The sequence below is a fragment of the Saccoglossus kowalevskii genome, chromosome 1, assembly GCF_978046115.1.
Source record: "Saccoglossus kowalevskii chromosome 1, keSacKowa6.1, whole genome shotgun sequence".
Classification (NCBI taxonomy): Eukaryota; Metazoa; Hemichordata; class Enteropneusta; family Harrimaniidae; genus Saccoglossus; species Saccoglossus kowalevskii.
This window is the reverse complement of record NC_140641.1, coordinates 34,630,994-34,648,875: the sequence shown is the minus strand read 5'-3', so window position 1 is coordinate 34,648,875 and position 17,882 is coordinate 34,630,994. Positions and strand designations below refer to the sequence as shown.

The window sequence follows — 17,882 nt, the reverse complement described above, 5'->3', positions numbered from 1 at the left end:
TTTTTGAGTATGTTTTGTTTTTTATGTATTTTTAGGCTTTCGATGCATTTCAGCATCGAAAGCCTTTTGTTATTGTAATGTTTATTATTCTTTTTCTGCCGTTTTTTTAAAACTCTTCTTCTCGAAGATGGGTTGCCCACTTGACTCGAGACTTTGCAGACACAATCTATATGCAATTCTCTAAAACGTCAAAGTTTCCGATTTTCGATATGTGACGTCATTCGGCCGCCATCTTGGATTAAAGGCGAAATTTTCAATGCCGAATTGCACACCTTTCTGAGGGTCTGAGTGCTTCCAGTTTTTTATGGTAGCAGCAGTGGAACAAGGGCTACAAATAGCATCAAAAAAAACTTTAGCGGTCACGTGACTTTTTTTACTAGAATTTTCAAATTTTTTGTTTTGCATCTCATTTGCATATTTTTTGACTAATTCACTAACCCATCATATATTTTGAAAGATCAAGTGCCATAGTATTTATTTTTCCAAACGGCTTCTCCAGACGATGAGCCGTTTTTAGATAATGATTTTAGAATGTTTTTTCACATTTTTTAAATGTACCATGCAAAGCATCATGGGAAAGGGGGGAGGGCCCTGTACATTCTGTTTGAAATATCTCAAGCACTATCACAGATATGTACATGCAACCAGTGCAATATTGAAGCAAGGGGATAAGAGATGTAACTAACACATTGGATGTCCATATATGGTCATGTGACCTCATTAAATATGCAAGTCTCTACTATCTCAAGTACTATTCCATGTACAAACATGGAACTAACGTTATATTGAAGGCAATGGACAAGAGAATTTACTAAAATATTCGTTGACCATATATGGTCATAGAACTCATTAAATATGCATATCCCTAATATGTTAGGCGCTATTGCAAGTACAAACATAGAACCATTGCTATATTGAAGGCATTAGACAAGAGAAATAGCTAAAATGTTCAATGACCATATATGGTCATATAACTCATTAAATATGCATATCCCTAATATCTTAGGCACAATTGCAAGTACAAACATGGAACCAATGCTATATTGAAGGCATTGGAAATAAGAAATGGCTAAAATGTCCAATGACTATATATGGTCATGGAAGTCATTAAATATGCATATCTATAATATCTCGATCACTATTGAAGTTAGAGATTTGAAAATAACGCCATATTGAAGGCATTGTACACAAGAAATGGCTAAAATGTTCAATGACCATATATGGTCATAGAACTCATTAAATATGCATATTACTAATATCTCAGGCACTATTGCAAGTAAAAACATGGAGACAATGCTATATTGAAGGCATTGAACAAGATAAATTGCTAACATATTCAATGACCATATATGGTCATACAATTCATGTAATGTAATCAGTTCACCATGCTGTGACTAGATCAACACACATTGTGATCAATTTGCCTACAGTGTATAGTAAACGAATCACAGTACATGTCTCCACTACCCCAGATATTACAGAAGTGTAATGTCATAACACTGTTGCATGAATGCAATTCAGCGCTAACGCAGGCATAGCATCGAAAGCCGGTAATTGCTGCTTGCAGCTATATTTTATGTATTGTTTTTGATTTGATAACTTTGGACTAAACATTCTATTGACTAATTTTCTATTGGCTTTGTCAAAAGATTGGCACATCTTGTTTTCTGTTTTATTGGTAGGTTTGCAAATGTGTATCAGACTGTGCAACAACTCTCTCCATGAGTTGGTTTTGAAACCCTGTCTAGTATTCTCATGGGATTTGGGAGATACATTACCAACGATATTATTACAAGATAAATGATTTGCTTCATTGAACACATACAACAATGCATATTTCCACTGAGATCAGTGACCTTTGAATGTGTAACACTAGTGATCAGTCAAGTAGAAACAGTCAAAATATTTTATCAGATTTTCTCAATTTTTGCATGATATTTTCATACAGGACATCTGTGGTTCATACTAAGGGAAGACTTTATACTGATAAATAAGGTGACCAAGTTTGATAAAGTTTGGAATAGAATTAGTAAAGTTATTGTGCACACGATAGCAATTATTAACGACGATAACAACGACATTGCTGCACACATTTTTTTCCTTTAGACCTTTCCCTTCCATCTTTGATGATACAGGCAAGGTAATAATGAATGTCTCAGTGTTGAAAGAAAAATAGATGAATTTCTTGCTTATATTTTGATTTTGTTTATGAAATCATTTCTAGTTTTGCTATATTTTGGAGAATCAGAAGCAAATGTTCTCAATCTTTGATTGGACTTTTGTTTCAATTCATCCAGATTCTTTTATTTAAAAATGTTTTATTTAGTTGAGAACAAATATTTTCTTCGTTTTCTGATGTGTTTATTTCAAAAGCCAGCATGGTTATTATTATTGAGTATTCTATTAACAATATAACACAATTACATGTATTCCAGTGCAACATGAAACTGAAATTAGAACACTAAAAAACAGTAAACCACATAACTACCTCGTTTCTGTAGATGTATCCTAGGACACCAATGACAATCTCCATCAAAAAAATAATCAGTAGCAAGATGAAGAACTGAAAATAAAAGATTATACCTTAATTAATAAATTAGTTTTGAATGTCATACATGCTGCTAACTCTGCTATATTACATGTACACAAATATCTTTATGTTGAGTGATATTACTAATTCATGTTTTTTCTACCATTATACAGAAAATATTGTGAAAATGTACATTCATTTGACATTGTTCTCTGCTGCTGTTATTAATAAACAGGACTTCTATACACTAAATGCTCTGTTTTCAAGTTTTCTCAAGTCAAATCTCTTTATTTACATATTGAATGTTTATATCTTAGGATATTTATATGCTTTTGGTTTGACTTGCATACAGTCTCTTGTTTATTTTGTTAGTGTTTTTTAATAAAATAAAATGTAGGAGTGTATAGATGGCAAATACTGAGTTAAAACGAATTAAACAAAAGACTTGTGACCCTTGCAAGGATTCCTTTGCTATTAATATTAATGAGTATTTCCATGACGTCACATTCTTCCAAATGGCCGTGAGTAGCGGGCAAGTGATTGTCACATCATCGTATGTACAACCGAGAACACTGTTCAAAGCTGGCAGAAAATTTAGTTCAGGCAGTCGGTGATTTGATAGACATTCACACAAACATCATGAAGTGTGCGCATCAACAACCTCTGGTCTCTCAAAGCGATGTATAACCTAGTTTCTTTAGTGTACTTTCGATGTTGTCTTGCAATGCCATAATAAAAAAAGTCTCCAAGAATAATGTCAAATGCAAGCATGCAAAATTTTAGTTTTGGTGCAGTTTCCATCGAGACGAATTTAATTCCAATTTTGACGATTGATTGGTGGAATATTAATGAACTTGTCAATCATTGCATCACGCACTGAACCCAGAGCGGTGATAATCATCCCCCAGTGTCCCAAGAGGGTGTCTAGAAGGGTCATAAGCCTTTGTTTATTTGCGATAAACCAGCTTTCACTATTTATACACTCACATGATATTTTATTTTATTGAAAAAAAAAAACATGAACAAGAGAGCCTAGCTTTTGTTCTCATAAACTGTTCAAGTACTTTTACCGGTATACAGGTCACATGACACTAAGATGCAGCACTGAACAAGTTTACTGTGCTTGGTAGAAACCACAAAGATTGGGTTCAAACTTGGAGATCATGCAACGATCAATCTGACAGATTATATATTCCTTGCATGATATAGCACTGATGTAAAGAAAGACATGAAGGTTGGCAAAATTGCAACACCACAGTGCGCCAACAAATCCACCTCTCACATTTACATAAGCGCATACATTATTAACAAAGCAAATATAGCAAATTATTACTTACTGTCATCAATAGACACTTGTTTTCTTTCCATGCACCAACACAGCCAACAAATCCAATAATTGTGATGATGGCACCAACAGCTATCATAAGATTAGACACATTAGCAAATGGTATACTTTCAGTTAAAACGGCATATTCTCCATCGGAGAGCCTTACGTAAATGCCGATAGCCAATATGGAACATCCTACAATCTGCAAATAGAAACAGGCAAGAGGTATTAATAACTACTGCTTGCTATTTCATTTCATATTTTGAGAGCATTGTTGAGAATATTAATAATTTTGCACAAGTCACTGTGACTCACTGTCATGAGAACCACAGTTAATTTTTTACTGCTAAAACATTTTGAGATATGAGAAAGGCAGCAAATTAGGCGTCTTTCTGACAATGACTAAGAATCTAAATGTGATTTCATGATAATGTGACCTTTCAGCAATGGGCGGTGCACCATGGCTGTTCTGTGCAGAGTGCAAGTGAGAGTTGGAAACTTATATATAATTATAATTAGAGGCCATCTCCTGGTTAAAATGCCTCAACTGCCAAGATTTTATTTTTAATACTACAGTGAACTACGTGTATGAGTAAAATGTTTTTACTCACCCAGAATACAAGATTAAAACAGAACACCATATACTTGATGACTTTGGCACACCCTTCCAGGCTCATCTTGCAAATGTTTAATTGGGCAACACTGAAAATAATATATACGTCATTTTATATCATCATATTACAAGTGAATAGGACTTAGAACCTCATGATTATCAGACATTTTATGGGGTGTTTCATTTTAAACAAATGAAGTAGAATTATAAGTTTTAGAATTATATACTTTTTTCATAAATTTGTTAGTTAGTTAAAAGTTAGTTAATTTGTTCCAATCAATTACTTGCAAATTTTAATTTATTCAAAATAAATTTGTTGAAGTATACATAACTACAGTGTATACCGGTAGTAACAGCCCCATAAACTTGCATCTCAAAACTAGGTGAAGGTGTTTTTATGATTTACCCCTTATAAAAACAAGTGACCTTTAAATAGCTCCATTGTCTGTGTAGTGTTTCCTCAAAACAGAGTTGATGTTTTATACTGTGATATCTTGGTGATTTGCGATGGTTATTGTTACCACAATGTTCTAAATCACAGCCATGGTAGTTTATATGGTTGTTGCTATGGCAATTACAACTTATCAACTTGTTACAAACCATACCAAGTATCACAGTAATTGAGCTGGTATTTAAAAAAAAGAAAATAGAAAAAGTCAAAACAGCATCTTTACCAAAAATGAAAAAAAAAATTCATTAAAAAAAATAACAAAAATATTTACTTAAAATAGAGAATTGAAGACACCATCACGGAATGAATAAATCTGAATGGGGTAAACCCTATGCATGTGCACTATCAATATCAGCCATGTAAACAAAATAGTGTGATAGGAGAAGTCACATAAGCATTTTAAGTAGCTAATTTAACTAAATTAATGACTTCTCATGAACAACTTTCTATCTACGCTCATCAAGGCAGGTACTTAACAAAAATCAAACATGTCAAGTTCAACATGTCAAGTTCAACAGTTCAACAGTTCAACAGACAGACAGACAGAACAACAGACAGACAGAACGACAGACACAGAACGACAGACAGACAGACAGACAGACAGACAGACAGACAGACAGACAGACAGACAGACAGGACAGACAGGACAGACAGGACAGGCAGGACAGGCAGACAGGCAGACAGGCAGACAGGCAGACAGACAGACAGACAGACAGACAGACAGACAGACAGACAGACAGACAGACAGACAGACAGACAGACAGACAGGTTTTGCTTGTCACCATCACATAGGTCAGATTGAAAACTGCGCCTTACACATTTTAAATTACTCCACACACGATAGAATAGGGGAATGTTTGTTATTGGTTTCAGAGGATGTTTTGTAGATCCAAATCAACACTGAATGCATGTATTCAAATGCATTATATAATAAATTTTAAACACTGAATATAAGTATTGTTGTCATGGTATAAAATAATCGTCACTGCATCATTTTTTCAATTTTCTCTGGAACGAGAAGCAAAATCTATATTGGGGGCTGTTGAATCACTTTACTAATGTATAGTAGTTACCAGTAGGTAGTGGTCTTAATTCTTGTCCAAACTAACAAATATGAATTTTACAATATGGTCCTTGCAATTCTAGCATATTTCCAGTGTGTGACATCAAAACTGATGAACAATAAACCTATAAATTTATTATGATTCTAAACAACAAAGGATTGTAGACATAGGTTGACACAACCCTCATTTTATTCTACTCATTTTAAACCATTTCAAGATAATATCAGATCATGGATTACAGTAATTTGGTAAAAATTATAGTAAACAAAATAAGAAGATTATATATGTATAATGGAGTATGTATGACAACTGCAGTCAAAATACAGAATACATTATTTTGCCTTAATATTTGGTAACTCAAAAAATATTTTCATGTTGAATATTACTTACACCAAAAATATGATATATGAAATAATTTTAATGTTTATCTGCATTTTTTAGAAAATACAAGTACAGCTGTGTGCTGAATTCATGAAGTACAAATAATGAATAATATACAAGTATTAATGAAATTAAATCAGAAACACATCTTCAATACACATAAAGCAAAAATTGTGTTTATAACATGCAAAATGCTCGTCTTATTTTGACCTTGGACTTGCCTCTGTCATTTATATTGACAGTAAGCACACATGCTTCTAATAGACAAACACAGCATTTCAAAATATAATTGCAAGCAGTGATCAGGGTGGTTATCTGTGGGGCACCAATAAATTGGTTAAATTAGTAAGCACAAATTTCAACTCTAAACTAAACATGTATATGGCTTATCCCAGAACACCTATGTACCAAGTTTCATTTTAATCTGATGAGTGGTTGAGATATTGATGGGAATCAATATGCAAACTAGGTTATTAATATGCATGGTTTTCAACCAAAAACTAATCAGGTGCATTATTTTACAATATCAAGTTTCATTGAAATCTGTCAAATGGATCTTGATAAAAAAGTGAAAAGGCTTAACATTGGCTAATTAATATGCCAATTAGATCAAAAGCTAATCAGATATGCAAATTATCCAAGAGCACCTACATACCAAGTTTCATTAAATTCTGTTGAATGATACTCAAGAAACAAGTGAAAATGCTTAAAATTGATATTGTGGAAATTTGAGAAATTAGTCGAACAGACAGACTCACAGAGATCGACTTACATACATAAAGTACATACACACACACACACACAGATGCACTAATCGCAAAGATTGTGAGCTTTGTACAGGGGAGTAAAAATTGTGGCAAAACATTATTCTGGTCTTGGAAATTAAAATTACTGTATTTGCTCTATTTGCTCCAACAAATTATATTACTTGATCATAATTAATAAATCTCAAACAAAAAAACTGATACATGTTCTTGCAAAATGAGGTCAGAATGTAACCACACTTGAATTACTGAAAGTAACTGCTAAAGGTTTAAATTAGCTCTATTTGTCAACACAATGTTACTCATCAAATTACTAACTGATGCTAGCTCTCTGGACCCCTATTGTTAACCATATGATAGGCGCTAATGTACCAGACATTTATGGGAAAATTGCACGATTTTAGGTATAATTGAAGAAATAAACCAGATTGAGTTGAGCATTTTGAATCGTGCATCTGGGTCCCATATTGTCCAATGTATGTAACATGTTTGAACAAAATCCATCCATGTATGACTGATATTCAATTCCAGAGAGGCAGAAATGTTTGATATCAATGATTTCCAAACATTTAATTTAATGGCTGCGATTCAGCCATCTTGAATTGCTAAATGAATAAATTATGAAGTATGAAAATGATTAATCAAAGCATGACAAACAGCATTTGTTAAAATTTATTTAATGTTAATGAATTTTGAACAAAAATTACCACCATTTGACCATCTTGAACCAGATCATGAATGTACATACCGAGTATATGTATTCCAAGATGCATAAGGTATGTGGGAAGTTTGAATGTACTCAGTTCAAAGCATGTGCAAAATATAGGTGGAGACCATACATACATGTTCGAATGGAGACTACATTGTATAAATTTAAATCAAGTTATTAAATGATATACTTTAATATACTCTGATATCAATAGAACATTTCAATTAACTTTAACTTGTCCTGTGACATTCACAGTATTTAGTCATAAAACTAATTAGCACTTGGTTTGGGTTACACATTGGCATGCTATAAAGCCTTAATTGATTCAAAAGCAAGATTCTGGCCAGCTCACATACCTGACAAATATGTTAATTAACTAGGTCACATTGTGTTAGCATGTAACAATAAAAGGTTAGGAATAAAGAATCTAAAGGTCGAGGTGTTGACATACTGTGACTATATGACTATAAATGGGAAAACACAGCTATAAAATCAGTGAGGTTAAATGAGTGGAAAATCTGAGATTCAGCCAATGTTGTGACTAAAATAAACAATCCCGATCATATTACATGTTCAGGTATGACTCATACGCACAAGATAGGTCAACTTAAAAAAAAAAATGTAAAAACAGAAATAAATCAGGTAGCAGTAGGAAAAAAAAATAGTTAATTCTTTACAAGTTACTAAGCATGCTAGCCAGGTATAAAAAAAATTACATCACCTGAAAGATTAGATATAGGGAAATACGGAAGTGCATATGCTGTACCAATGTTTGTCTGAATGAATAGCCTACAATTGAGCTGTTTTGACTATTCCAAGTAGTAAAAACACTGGTTTTTTTCATAATTAGTCAGCATAAATGAAAAAATCATATCACGTATAGAAATTCAAGATTAGACGTACAAAATTAAAAATAACTACAACACTATTTTCAAGATTCAAATATATTATACACTGCACCAAAATCTCAATATAGTGTCTCTACTTACAAGTCTTTGGCTGGTAACTACTGAAAAAGAGAGTTCATTGATTTTAAAAGATTGAATAATGACAATACCAAGATGGCGGGAATAATATTATGGCCTCATAGCAACAACAAAGGAACATGTGAATCCATGGTGGTTTATGAATAGACCGTGTCAACTATAAATAGACAATGACACATCAACACAGTTTAAAAGTGTATGGAAATTCTGACTAGTGAGTTTTTGGAAAAATTAGGTGATTAATAATTAATTTAGGGGAAAATAAGTATTGGAACTTCATGACATAACTACCAATATACAACTTGGTGTAATTCATAGCATGTCTTGCTACGAGGAGTTTGGTATCAGTTTTACAAGGGATTATTAGATTTCTATTGAACACATCTCACAACAAAACCTGGAGCAACCTTCCTCTGACAATTGACATACCTACTATAGAGACATGTTGCATATATACTTTTGAGGATATGTCATCTGAGGATGGTGTTATCTATACCTATTTCCTACTTTTCTGCATTGTAGATGTTGCCATGTGATATACCGGGGGGGGGGGGGGGGGGTAGTGTAAATGATGTTATGTATACTCCAATTCCCCTCAACCTAGTGATAATGTGACCATTTAATGTGACCTTTTCAGTTTCAGAATGTTAACAAAAACAACTTTACATGTATATACATGTATTACATAAAGTGAAGAAGGTGGAACAAGGTGGTATATCGAATCAAATAGTGTTTAAATATTTTAAAAGTTTTTATTCCATCCAACCGGAATAGAGGATTCTGCTAAATTGTGTCTATTACTGAGCATTTTGGCTTTAACTATCGTATTATTCATTATTGGAATGTAAAAATATTTATTTTCACTGTCATTTAAATTAAAATTTTTATATTTTGAGTATATCTTCACAATCTTTCTTTTACCTCCATGATTTAATTTAGCAAAGAACTTTATCAGCGAGAACAGCAAAATTAAATCCCTGAGAATAATTAATGCATTTACAGTGTATTCAAATGAGCTCTTATTGTTGAATATCAATAATTTGTATATAATATTAAAAGCTCTTATTTATAGAAGAATATTCTGCATGGAATTATAAATTTGAGTATCAATAATGAATTACCATACATAAGTAAAAATGCCTTTGTGGAGCAATAAATCAACAAATAAGGCATTTTATGTGCATTTTATATTTTGCATGGGACCCATAGCAAACGCAACATGTCATGACACCCTCCTTTAAAGACTTATGAGTAGGAATTAAAAAATAATATTTTCGTTGACTCTGGTTGCATGAAGACGGTTGAAAACCACTTAACCATTCATAATGACTTACTTAGCGGAGAAAATATCTTTTACAAGAATAACACTAAATCAGCCAATAATAACCAGCAAAGATTCATTGGAAATGGGTGTTACCAAATGACGAGGTTCTTCTGGGGTGAACGTTTTATAAATTTCAATAACAAAAGTTCATGCCTTCATGAGACATAGTGCATTTGTCATCAAATTACATAACAAATCATTTAAAAGCAGAAATTTTCAATTACAATTTGAATTTGAATTTTTGTAAAATAAAACATAATCACGAGGTGATTCTAACTGATTATGAATCATTATTTTTACTCCATACATTGCGCACATTCTATGCAAAATGATCACGCTGCGGGGTCAAGAAGTCGCCATTGGGGTTTGCATTAAGGGGTGGTTTCGATTTATATAAAGGAACGGAGAAATGCCTGCTTTTTTTTTCAATTATACTGTTCAAGCTATCAACTTCTAAAAATGCGGTTCTGTTTCGTGAAATTTCGTTCCATTTTTTCGTGGTTCTATTTTGTTTATCAGTGGTTCGCAACGACTTTCTAAGCTACACTGAGTTTACATCTTCATTGGGTGCGGCAGTATTACACTTTCCTACCGCACAATCTGACATGCGAACCCAAGGAAGACGACTGTAACAGTGAAAGTAAACCTACAAGGCATTCATAACTTACCTGACACAAAAGATGCTTTCAGATGTAAGTACACAACAATTCACAAGCGTCTACAAAATATTACTTTCGCATCTGTTTATTTTTCTGCGTAGTAAGGGAGTTTCCCATATGTAAGCTCCCTATCTAACCGCTATTGTACTGCTGGCTCATTCTAAAATATGCAGGGGTGTTATTTCATATTGTTTGGTCCTTCTCAATAATGCCACTAAATAAATCCATCTTCGATTCAAGTATTTTTCTCGTAGCAAATAAAAAAATGGCCTTTATATACATCAGTAATACATGCTTGGATTTTATGTGCGTGTGTGTGTGTGGGGGGGGGGGCGTCTACATTTTTCATAGTCGTACTGTGTACGAAACTATAACATATATACCCGTTTTTTGCCATTTATACACTTTCGCCAATTCCATTTTTTCAATGCTGGACTATAAATAGCAAACACTCAGTAGGTAAAAAAATAATTGGGTGTAACAATCCATTACAAAAAAAGCACATGTAATTGTTTTGAAACCCATGTTGTAATTAATCAACCAAAGGCATAATCGACAGCGAATTTAGATAATAGTCACCACCCATGGCAAATATAAACAGTCTCTTGCATTCGGTACAAGTTTCACTTCAATCATACACATTTACGATCGTCCACAAAATTAATTTCTTTGAAATTCTCGCTCTTTGACACCAACAGATTGCAGTCGACTAGATACAGGAATGCATGATTATTTATTGAAAAAAATAAAACAAACAAACAAACAAGAGATTGTATGCAACTATAATTTGATCATACAAGCAACTTCACGCTGTTTATAGCGCCACAATAACATAACCCAAGCACTAGACTAGAGACAAAACTGGGTTTATGTTCTATTATTTCTTGGGCAAATAAATGTAAAAACTACTCTTGCATTTTTGCATCAACCACGTGCAAACTATTGAAGACTTTGGTTCGAACGAATGGTTATGAAGGTTTAAACCAGACACTTTGAAACAAGGGCGCTTGCAAGTAAAATGTTTAGGAGAGGGTGATTTTTTTAAATTTTATTTTTATTTTATCGTCTATAAATGTTCTGGTACCTGCTTATTTGGTCAGCGCGTGTTCAAATTTCATGTAAATAAACAATGTATTTTACACCCGTTGTATACGTCGCTATGAGTCCCATATCGAATAGAACGCGACGCGACGACTGCGGCCCTTTAATTTTAAAGGACCTTTCAAAACAGTACTACAAAACAAAACTTCAATTACCCTATTCCATATTGGGATATCATTTTTGAAGATATGAAATTTTAAGTGCAAGAAAACTCAGACAACTATTTATTTATTTTTATTTAGTCTGAGAAGAAAATGAATACTATTTATTGAATGAATATTAATTAATTACAAGTTGTCAATACATTTCATTTTGTTTGTGTTTCTCAATACTGATATGTAGTCAAAGTACGGCAATAAAATTATCTCCAATGGTGTTGTTGGTCATTTCATAAATACAAGTGAAATTTATAAATATTCATAAAAATGAAGGAAATACCTTTGTTGCGCTGAGAGTAGTATCACTGAAAAAATAGATTCATTCGTATGAAACAATTATCAGACGAGAAACCTAAATAAACATTCAATCTACAATTATATTAAATATATCTATATATATTTATTCTCACCCATTAGTACTTTGAATAGAATCGCGAAAATAAATGACTTACATCGATGGAGACTCGTATGGTGAACATAAAACTAAAGTGTTGCATGTATTATACTCGGTCTTGTACCCCATTGCACTAAATAATCATTTTTTTTCTGTTACCCCTACCAGGGAGCTCTCATTGCAGCTCCCTGCCCATACAATCTATTTTTTCTCACGTACTCCCTTCCAAAAAAATACAACAAGCTAGCAACATTACCGATAGCGTAATTTGACATTTCCTCCCCTGTCAAAAAGTGTCGTCCCCCACTTAACTTCCGGTAGCCATTTTCCCAAGCAAACAGTCGTCACATGTGTTTTCGTTCTAGATTTCATACTGTTGGTGTAAACGAGGTTAGTTTATTCCCATGGTTTATGCACATTCAAAAAGAGCTTTCAGTATCGTTCGATATTTTCAGATCTATAATACTACACTAGACGTTCTGCAACAGAGATCGGTAGTGTACAACCTCGCGCCACGATGGAAAAAAACAACATGTTAAACAAATAGTTCTTTTCCAGCAGAAAATACGAGTAAATATATAATATCTTTATTTATAAACAAAATACAACAACCTAACAATTACGCTTAGGCATCTGTGGTAAAAACTGACACATTTTTTTGCGGTTCAATCGCTCGCTATAGGCAGCCAGTACGTCCATGGTTTAGTCTATATACATTGTAGTTTAGTCAGTGAGTTAGGTCATAGAATGTGGCCTTACTAAGTGCATGGAGGTAAAAAAAAAAAATGTTTACCTTCATTTTAAGTGCTTGTACAGACAACAATGTTAGATGTCTCATTACAGCTTCCTGGTTAGATGTTATAGCAAATTGTAATTGATTAGCGTTGCCATAATAAAGGCTTTTTAAATTTATTGGTGAGATGGCTTCAGCTATTGTGTACAAATATACCCAAATATTTTTCTAGATCTGTCATCTTCACTGCTTCCTCGTTCATATAATAGGTGAACTGAGAATTTTTGCCCTTGACATGAATGACTTTGCTTTTGCTGACATTAAACGCCAACTAGCCGCTCTTTTACTTATCTGATGTGTTTGTGGATGTAGTTCACATTATAGGCAGGCAATGTAACAAAGTGATAACAAAAAGTTCTAATGTAATGAACTACAGCTAATCATGGAGGTAGAAAAGAGAAGGAGTGAGGACGCTATTTAAGCCCATGTTAATCTTATAAACATCCTTTGTCTTCGCTCTGGTTAAGCCACTTATTGTTTTTGTTTAGAAGTCCTTTTTTCTACATGATGATAGCCGCTTATTTACACAAGAAAACGAGAGTAGAACTGAAAAAAATAAATTTCTTTTAAACATCGTCTATAAAATTGAATGCGCAAACCATAAATAAAAGAATTGTGCATGCTTTATCGGGTCACAAAGGTCATTTCACACTTGTGGGTACCGGAAACTCTGCATACGGATGCTTCCAAGATGTGTGATTACTTTTTTTTGGATATTTTCTTGGAAATAGTCTTCCAACTTTGGACATTGATTAAAAAAAATCCTGCAAATGTCCGCAGTGAAATTTAAAGATACAGGATAAATTTATAACAAGATGTTTTGACGGGGCATTTTTCTTTGGTGTGCAGAACTGTTGAAAATCGCGCCTTTTGTTGCAATAGATTTGGGGCATTGAGTACACTCAGCATACGTCTTTTGCTGCATTTTGTATTATTGTTATCTGTTTGGGCATGCGCAGTGCATCGAGAATCTTCGTGAAGCTTCCGAATACAGCCGAAACATGTAAGCCAATTAACGGTGACACTTGACAGCGTGTTTGCCAAATAATTACAATGTGTTCTAAGTAAACAAATCCAAAACATCATAAAACCAGCGGAAACAATAGCGTTCTCACTCCTTCTCTTTTCTACCTCCATGAGCTAATGTATCATTCTCAGGCCGTCAACTAAAATACCAACAATTTAGAATTAAAAAAATAGAAATTCTGCATCATGGCTATTCATGATAGCTGTTGATGTGTACATACTCAAAGAGGAAAAGTGTTTAGTCTGTGAATTTCTCTTACCCATTTGTATTTCAGTTGATATTCCACCTGCTGCAATGATCATTCCAATTCGTTGTTTCACCTGTGGTAAGGTGGTGGGTAATAAGTGGGAGTCATATCTCGGTTTACTCCAAGCTGAATACACAGAAGGGTGAGTTCTGAACCATACTGCATTAAATCAACATTATTTGTATATTCCACAATGTTACATCTCATGAATTTTCCATGAAGCCCAGTGGGTATTTACTTCATATTTGTCCCTCATCGCCTGACAGTGGAGAATATAAAGTGTACTAGTAGACATCACTGTTGTTGTTGCCCTATGCATGGAGTGTCTTGTAAGCTAGACCACTGATAGTTGCTATTCCTACAATGAAACTGTAAGCTATATTATTTTGGTCAGCTTTTCAAATATGGAACTAACATATAAATGGGGCTACCAAGATTAAATAAAATTAACTGAATTCGTTTAAGTGATTCTTTGTTTTCTTTTCTTCACAGTGATGCACTGGATGCCCTTGGTCTGAAAAGATATTGTTGCAGAAGAATGTTATTAGCCCATGTGGATTTGATTGAAAAGTTACTCAATTATGCCCCATTGGAAAAATAATCAAGTCCATGAAACCATGTTTTAAAAACTAGACACTATTATCCCTCCTTCATTCCAGGTCAATTATGTCATGCAGTTCATCAGCTCCTCTGTCGTTTCTGCTTTTTGCGAGCAAATAGCGACTTACAAATTTGTCATTGTTATGTCCTCACTGCCATTCCACAAGTGCAGAACTGATATCGGTATATTTTCCTGTTCCAGTAATCTGGAAATTATTTATTTTATACAATGTTTTAAGGATGGACAATTTAAACATGAAGATGATTTTTGCATTTTGTACTTCAGTATGCTTGAATGTTTAAAGATGGAGCGATTCATAATACAGGAACTGTTAAAAGTACATTGGATTGATAGGGGGGAGTTGTCGGGCTAAGAAGGGAAGAGTGGGTATATTCTTTTGTATGCAAGTCAAATTATCATATTGATGAATACATGTAGTAACGGAATACTGTTATACATATCATCAAACTAACTTCCATCAGAGGGTTTGTGAATTTCAAATTTAAAATATACTGATGTAATACTCTGATAGCGACTGTGATTCAGTATCACACAATTAATTGTTAAATTTTCACTTTTTTTTTAATAATAAACATGCCACATGTTGAGTATTGTGTTAATGTGAGTGCATTATAATATTCTCAGTGCAACAAAGGCATTCTTTCATCTTTATAAATATTAGATTCAGTGGAGTTATTCAGTAGGCCAATAGAAAGCTCTTGTTTCAGCTTGAATTGTGAAATTTATAAATATTCATGAAGCTGGAGAGAATGCCTTGTATATGTACCGTACACTTAAAGACCTATGTATGATCTACAAGGAGCCTTCAACAATAGAAATGACTTACAAGAATAGCTGCAGCAAATTCTTTTCCCTTGTATTTGTTAATCAAGTAAACAAACATTAATAAATTCCTTGTATGTTGAAATGTGTTGATCAGTCATAAAATTATCACACTGATACAGCACCAACCTTAACCTGGTCTCATTACGCAGAGTATTTAAAAGATAAGTTTCTTGTAACCTTACATCCACTCGAGCATTAGTTATAAGAGGTGTAAATATAGCGGTTGCTAGATATCCAACTCGTATTTTAGTTTATCAGAATACCCCACTCATATTGTAGTGTATCCAGTTACCAAACTCGTATTGTAGTGTATCTAAGTACCTAACTCGTATTGTAGTGTATCCAAATACCTAACTCGTATTGTAGTGTATCTAAATACCTAACTCATATTGTAGTGTATCCAAATACCTAACTCATATTGTAGTGTATCTAAATACCTAACTCGTATTGTAGTGTATCCAAATACCTAACTCATATTGTAGTGTATCCAAATACCTAACTCGTATTGTAGTGTATCCAAATACCTAACTCGTATTGTAGTGTATCTAAATACCTAACTCATATTGTAGTGTATCTAAATACCTAACTCATATTGTAGTGTATCCAAATACCTAACTCGTATTGTAGTGTATCCGAATACCTAACTCATATTGTAGTGTATCTAAATACCTAACTCGTATTGTAGTGTATCCAAATACCTAACTCGTATTGTAGTGTATCTGAATACCTAACTCATATTGTAGTGTATCTAAATACCTAACTCATATTGTAGTGTATCCAAATACCTAACTTGTATTGTAGTGTATCCGAATACCTAACTCATATTGTAGTGTATCTAAATGCCTAACTCATATTGTAGTGTATCAGAATACCCCACTCATATTGTAGTTTATCAGAATACCCCACTCATTGTAGTTTATCAGAATACCCCACTCATATTGTAGTGTATCCAAATACCTAACTCGTATTGTAGTGTATCTAAATACCTAACTCATATTGTAGTGTATCCAAATACCCCACTCATATTGTAGTGTATCCAAATACCTAACTCGTATTGTAGTGTATCCGAATACCTAACTCGTATTGTAGTGTATCCAAATACCTAACTCGTATTGTAGTGTATCCGAATACCAAACTCATATTGTAGTGTATCAGAATACCCCACTCATATTGTAGTTTATCAGAATACCCCACTCATTGTAGTTTATCAGAATACCCCACTCATATTGTAGTGTATCCAAATACCTAACTCGTATTGTAGTGTATCTAAATACCTAACTCATATTGTAGTGTATCCAAATACCCCACTCATATTGTAGTGTATCCAAATACCTAACTCGTATTGTAGTGTATCCGAATACCTAACTCGTAGTGTATCCAAATACCTAACTCGTATTGTAGTGTATCCGAATACCAAACTCATATTGTAGTGTATCCAAATACCCCACTCATATTGTAGTGTATCCAAATACCTAACTCGTATTGTAGTGTATCCGAATACCAAACTCATATTGTAGTGTATCCAAATACCCCACTCATATTGTAGTGTATCCAAATACCTAACTCGTATTGTAGTGTATCCGAATACCAAACTCATATTGTAGTGTATCCGAATACCAAACTCGTATTGTAGTGTATCTAAATACCTAACTCGTATTGTAGTGTATCCAAGTACCTAACTCGTATTGTAGTGTATCTAAATACCTAACTCATATTGTGTATCCAAATACCTAACTCGTATTGTAGTGTATCCGAATACCTAACTCATATTGTAGTGTATCTAAATACCTAACTCGTATTGTAGTGTATCCAAATACCTAACTCATATTGTAGTGTATCTAAATACCTAACTCATATTGTAGTGTATCTAAATACCTAACTCATATTGTAGTGTATCCAAATACCTA

At 33.5% G+C, this 17,882-nt stretch overlaps 2 protein-coding genes across 3 annotated transcripts in view; one reads left to right on the top strand and one right to left on the bottom strand.

The window, feature by feature from the left end:
* Positions 1-10,941, bottom strand: part of LOC146750857 (tetraspanin-4-like) — a 30,602-nt gene extending 19,661 nt beyond the window's left edge. For both annotated transcript variants that reach the window (XM_085500933.1, XM_085500934.1), the window contains exons 1-4: positions 10,818-10,941; positions 4,469-4,559; positions 3,868-4,059; positions 2,489-2,563 (exon numbers count right to left, since the gene is read on the bottom strand). In XM_085500933.1, coding sequence (XP_085357059.1) covers positions 2,489-2,563; positions 3,868-4,059; positions 4,469-4,534 — 333 coding nt within the window. In that variant the 5' untranslated portion in view covers positions 4,535-4,559; positions 10,818-10,941. The remainder of the gene's footprint in view (positions 1-2,488; positions 2,564-3,867; positions 4,060-4,468; positions 4,560-10,817) is intronic.
* A 1,829-nt stretch (positions 10,942-12,770) lies between these two features.
* LOC100370991 (DNA-directed RNA polymerases I, II, and III subunit RPABC5) lies at positions 12,771-15,737 on the top strand. Its single transcript, XM_078006779.1, has 3 exons — positions 12,771-12,851; positions 14,556-14,670; positions 15,021-15,737. Exons 2-3 carry the CDS (start codon positions 14,576-14,578, stop codon positions 15,127-15,129), a joined length of 204 nt encoding a protein of 67 aa, XP_077862905.1. The 5' UTR covers positions 12,771-12,851; positions 14,556-14,575; the 3' UTR covers positions 15,130-15,737.
* The last annotated feature ends 2,145 nt before the right edge of the window (positions 15,738-17,882 follow it).

Excerpts from the sequence above, each read along its gene's own strand:
- LOC100370991 (XM_078006779.1), top strand. The coding sequence starts at position 14,576 with ATGATCATTCCAATTCGTTGTTTCACCTGTGGTAAGGTGGTGGGTAAT. Across the intron at positions 14,671-15,020 it reads CAAGCTGAATACACAGAAGG|TGATGCACTGGATGCCCTTG; the intron begins GTGAGTTCTGAA and ends TTTTCTTCACAG.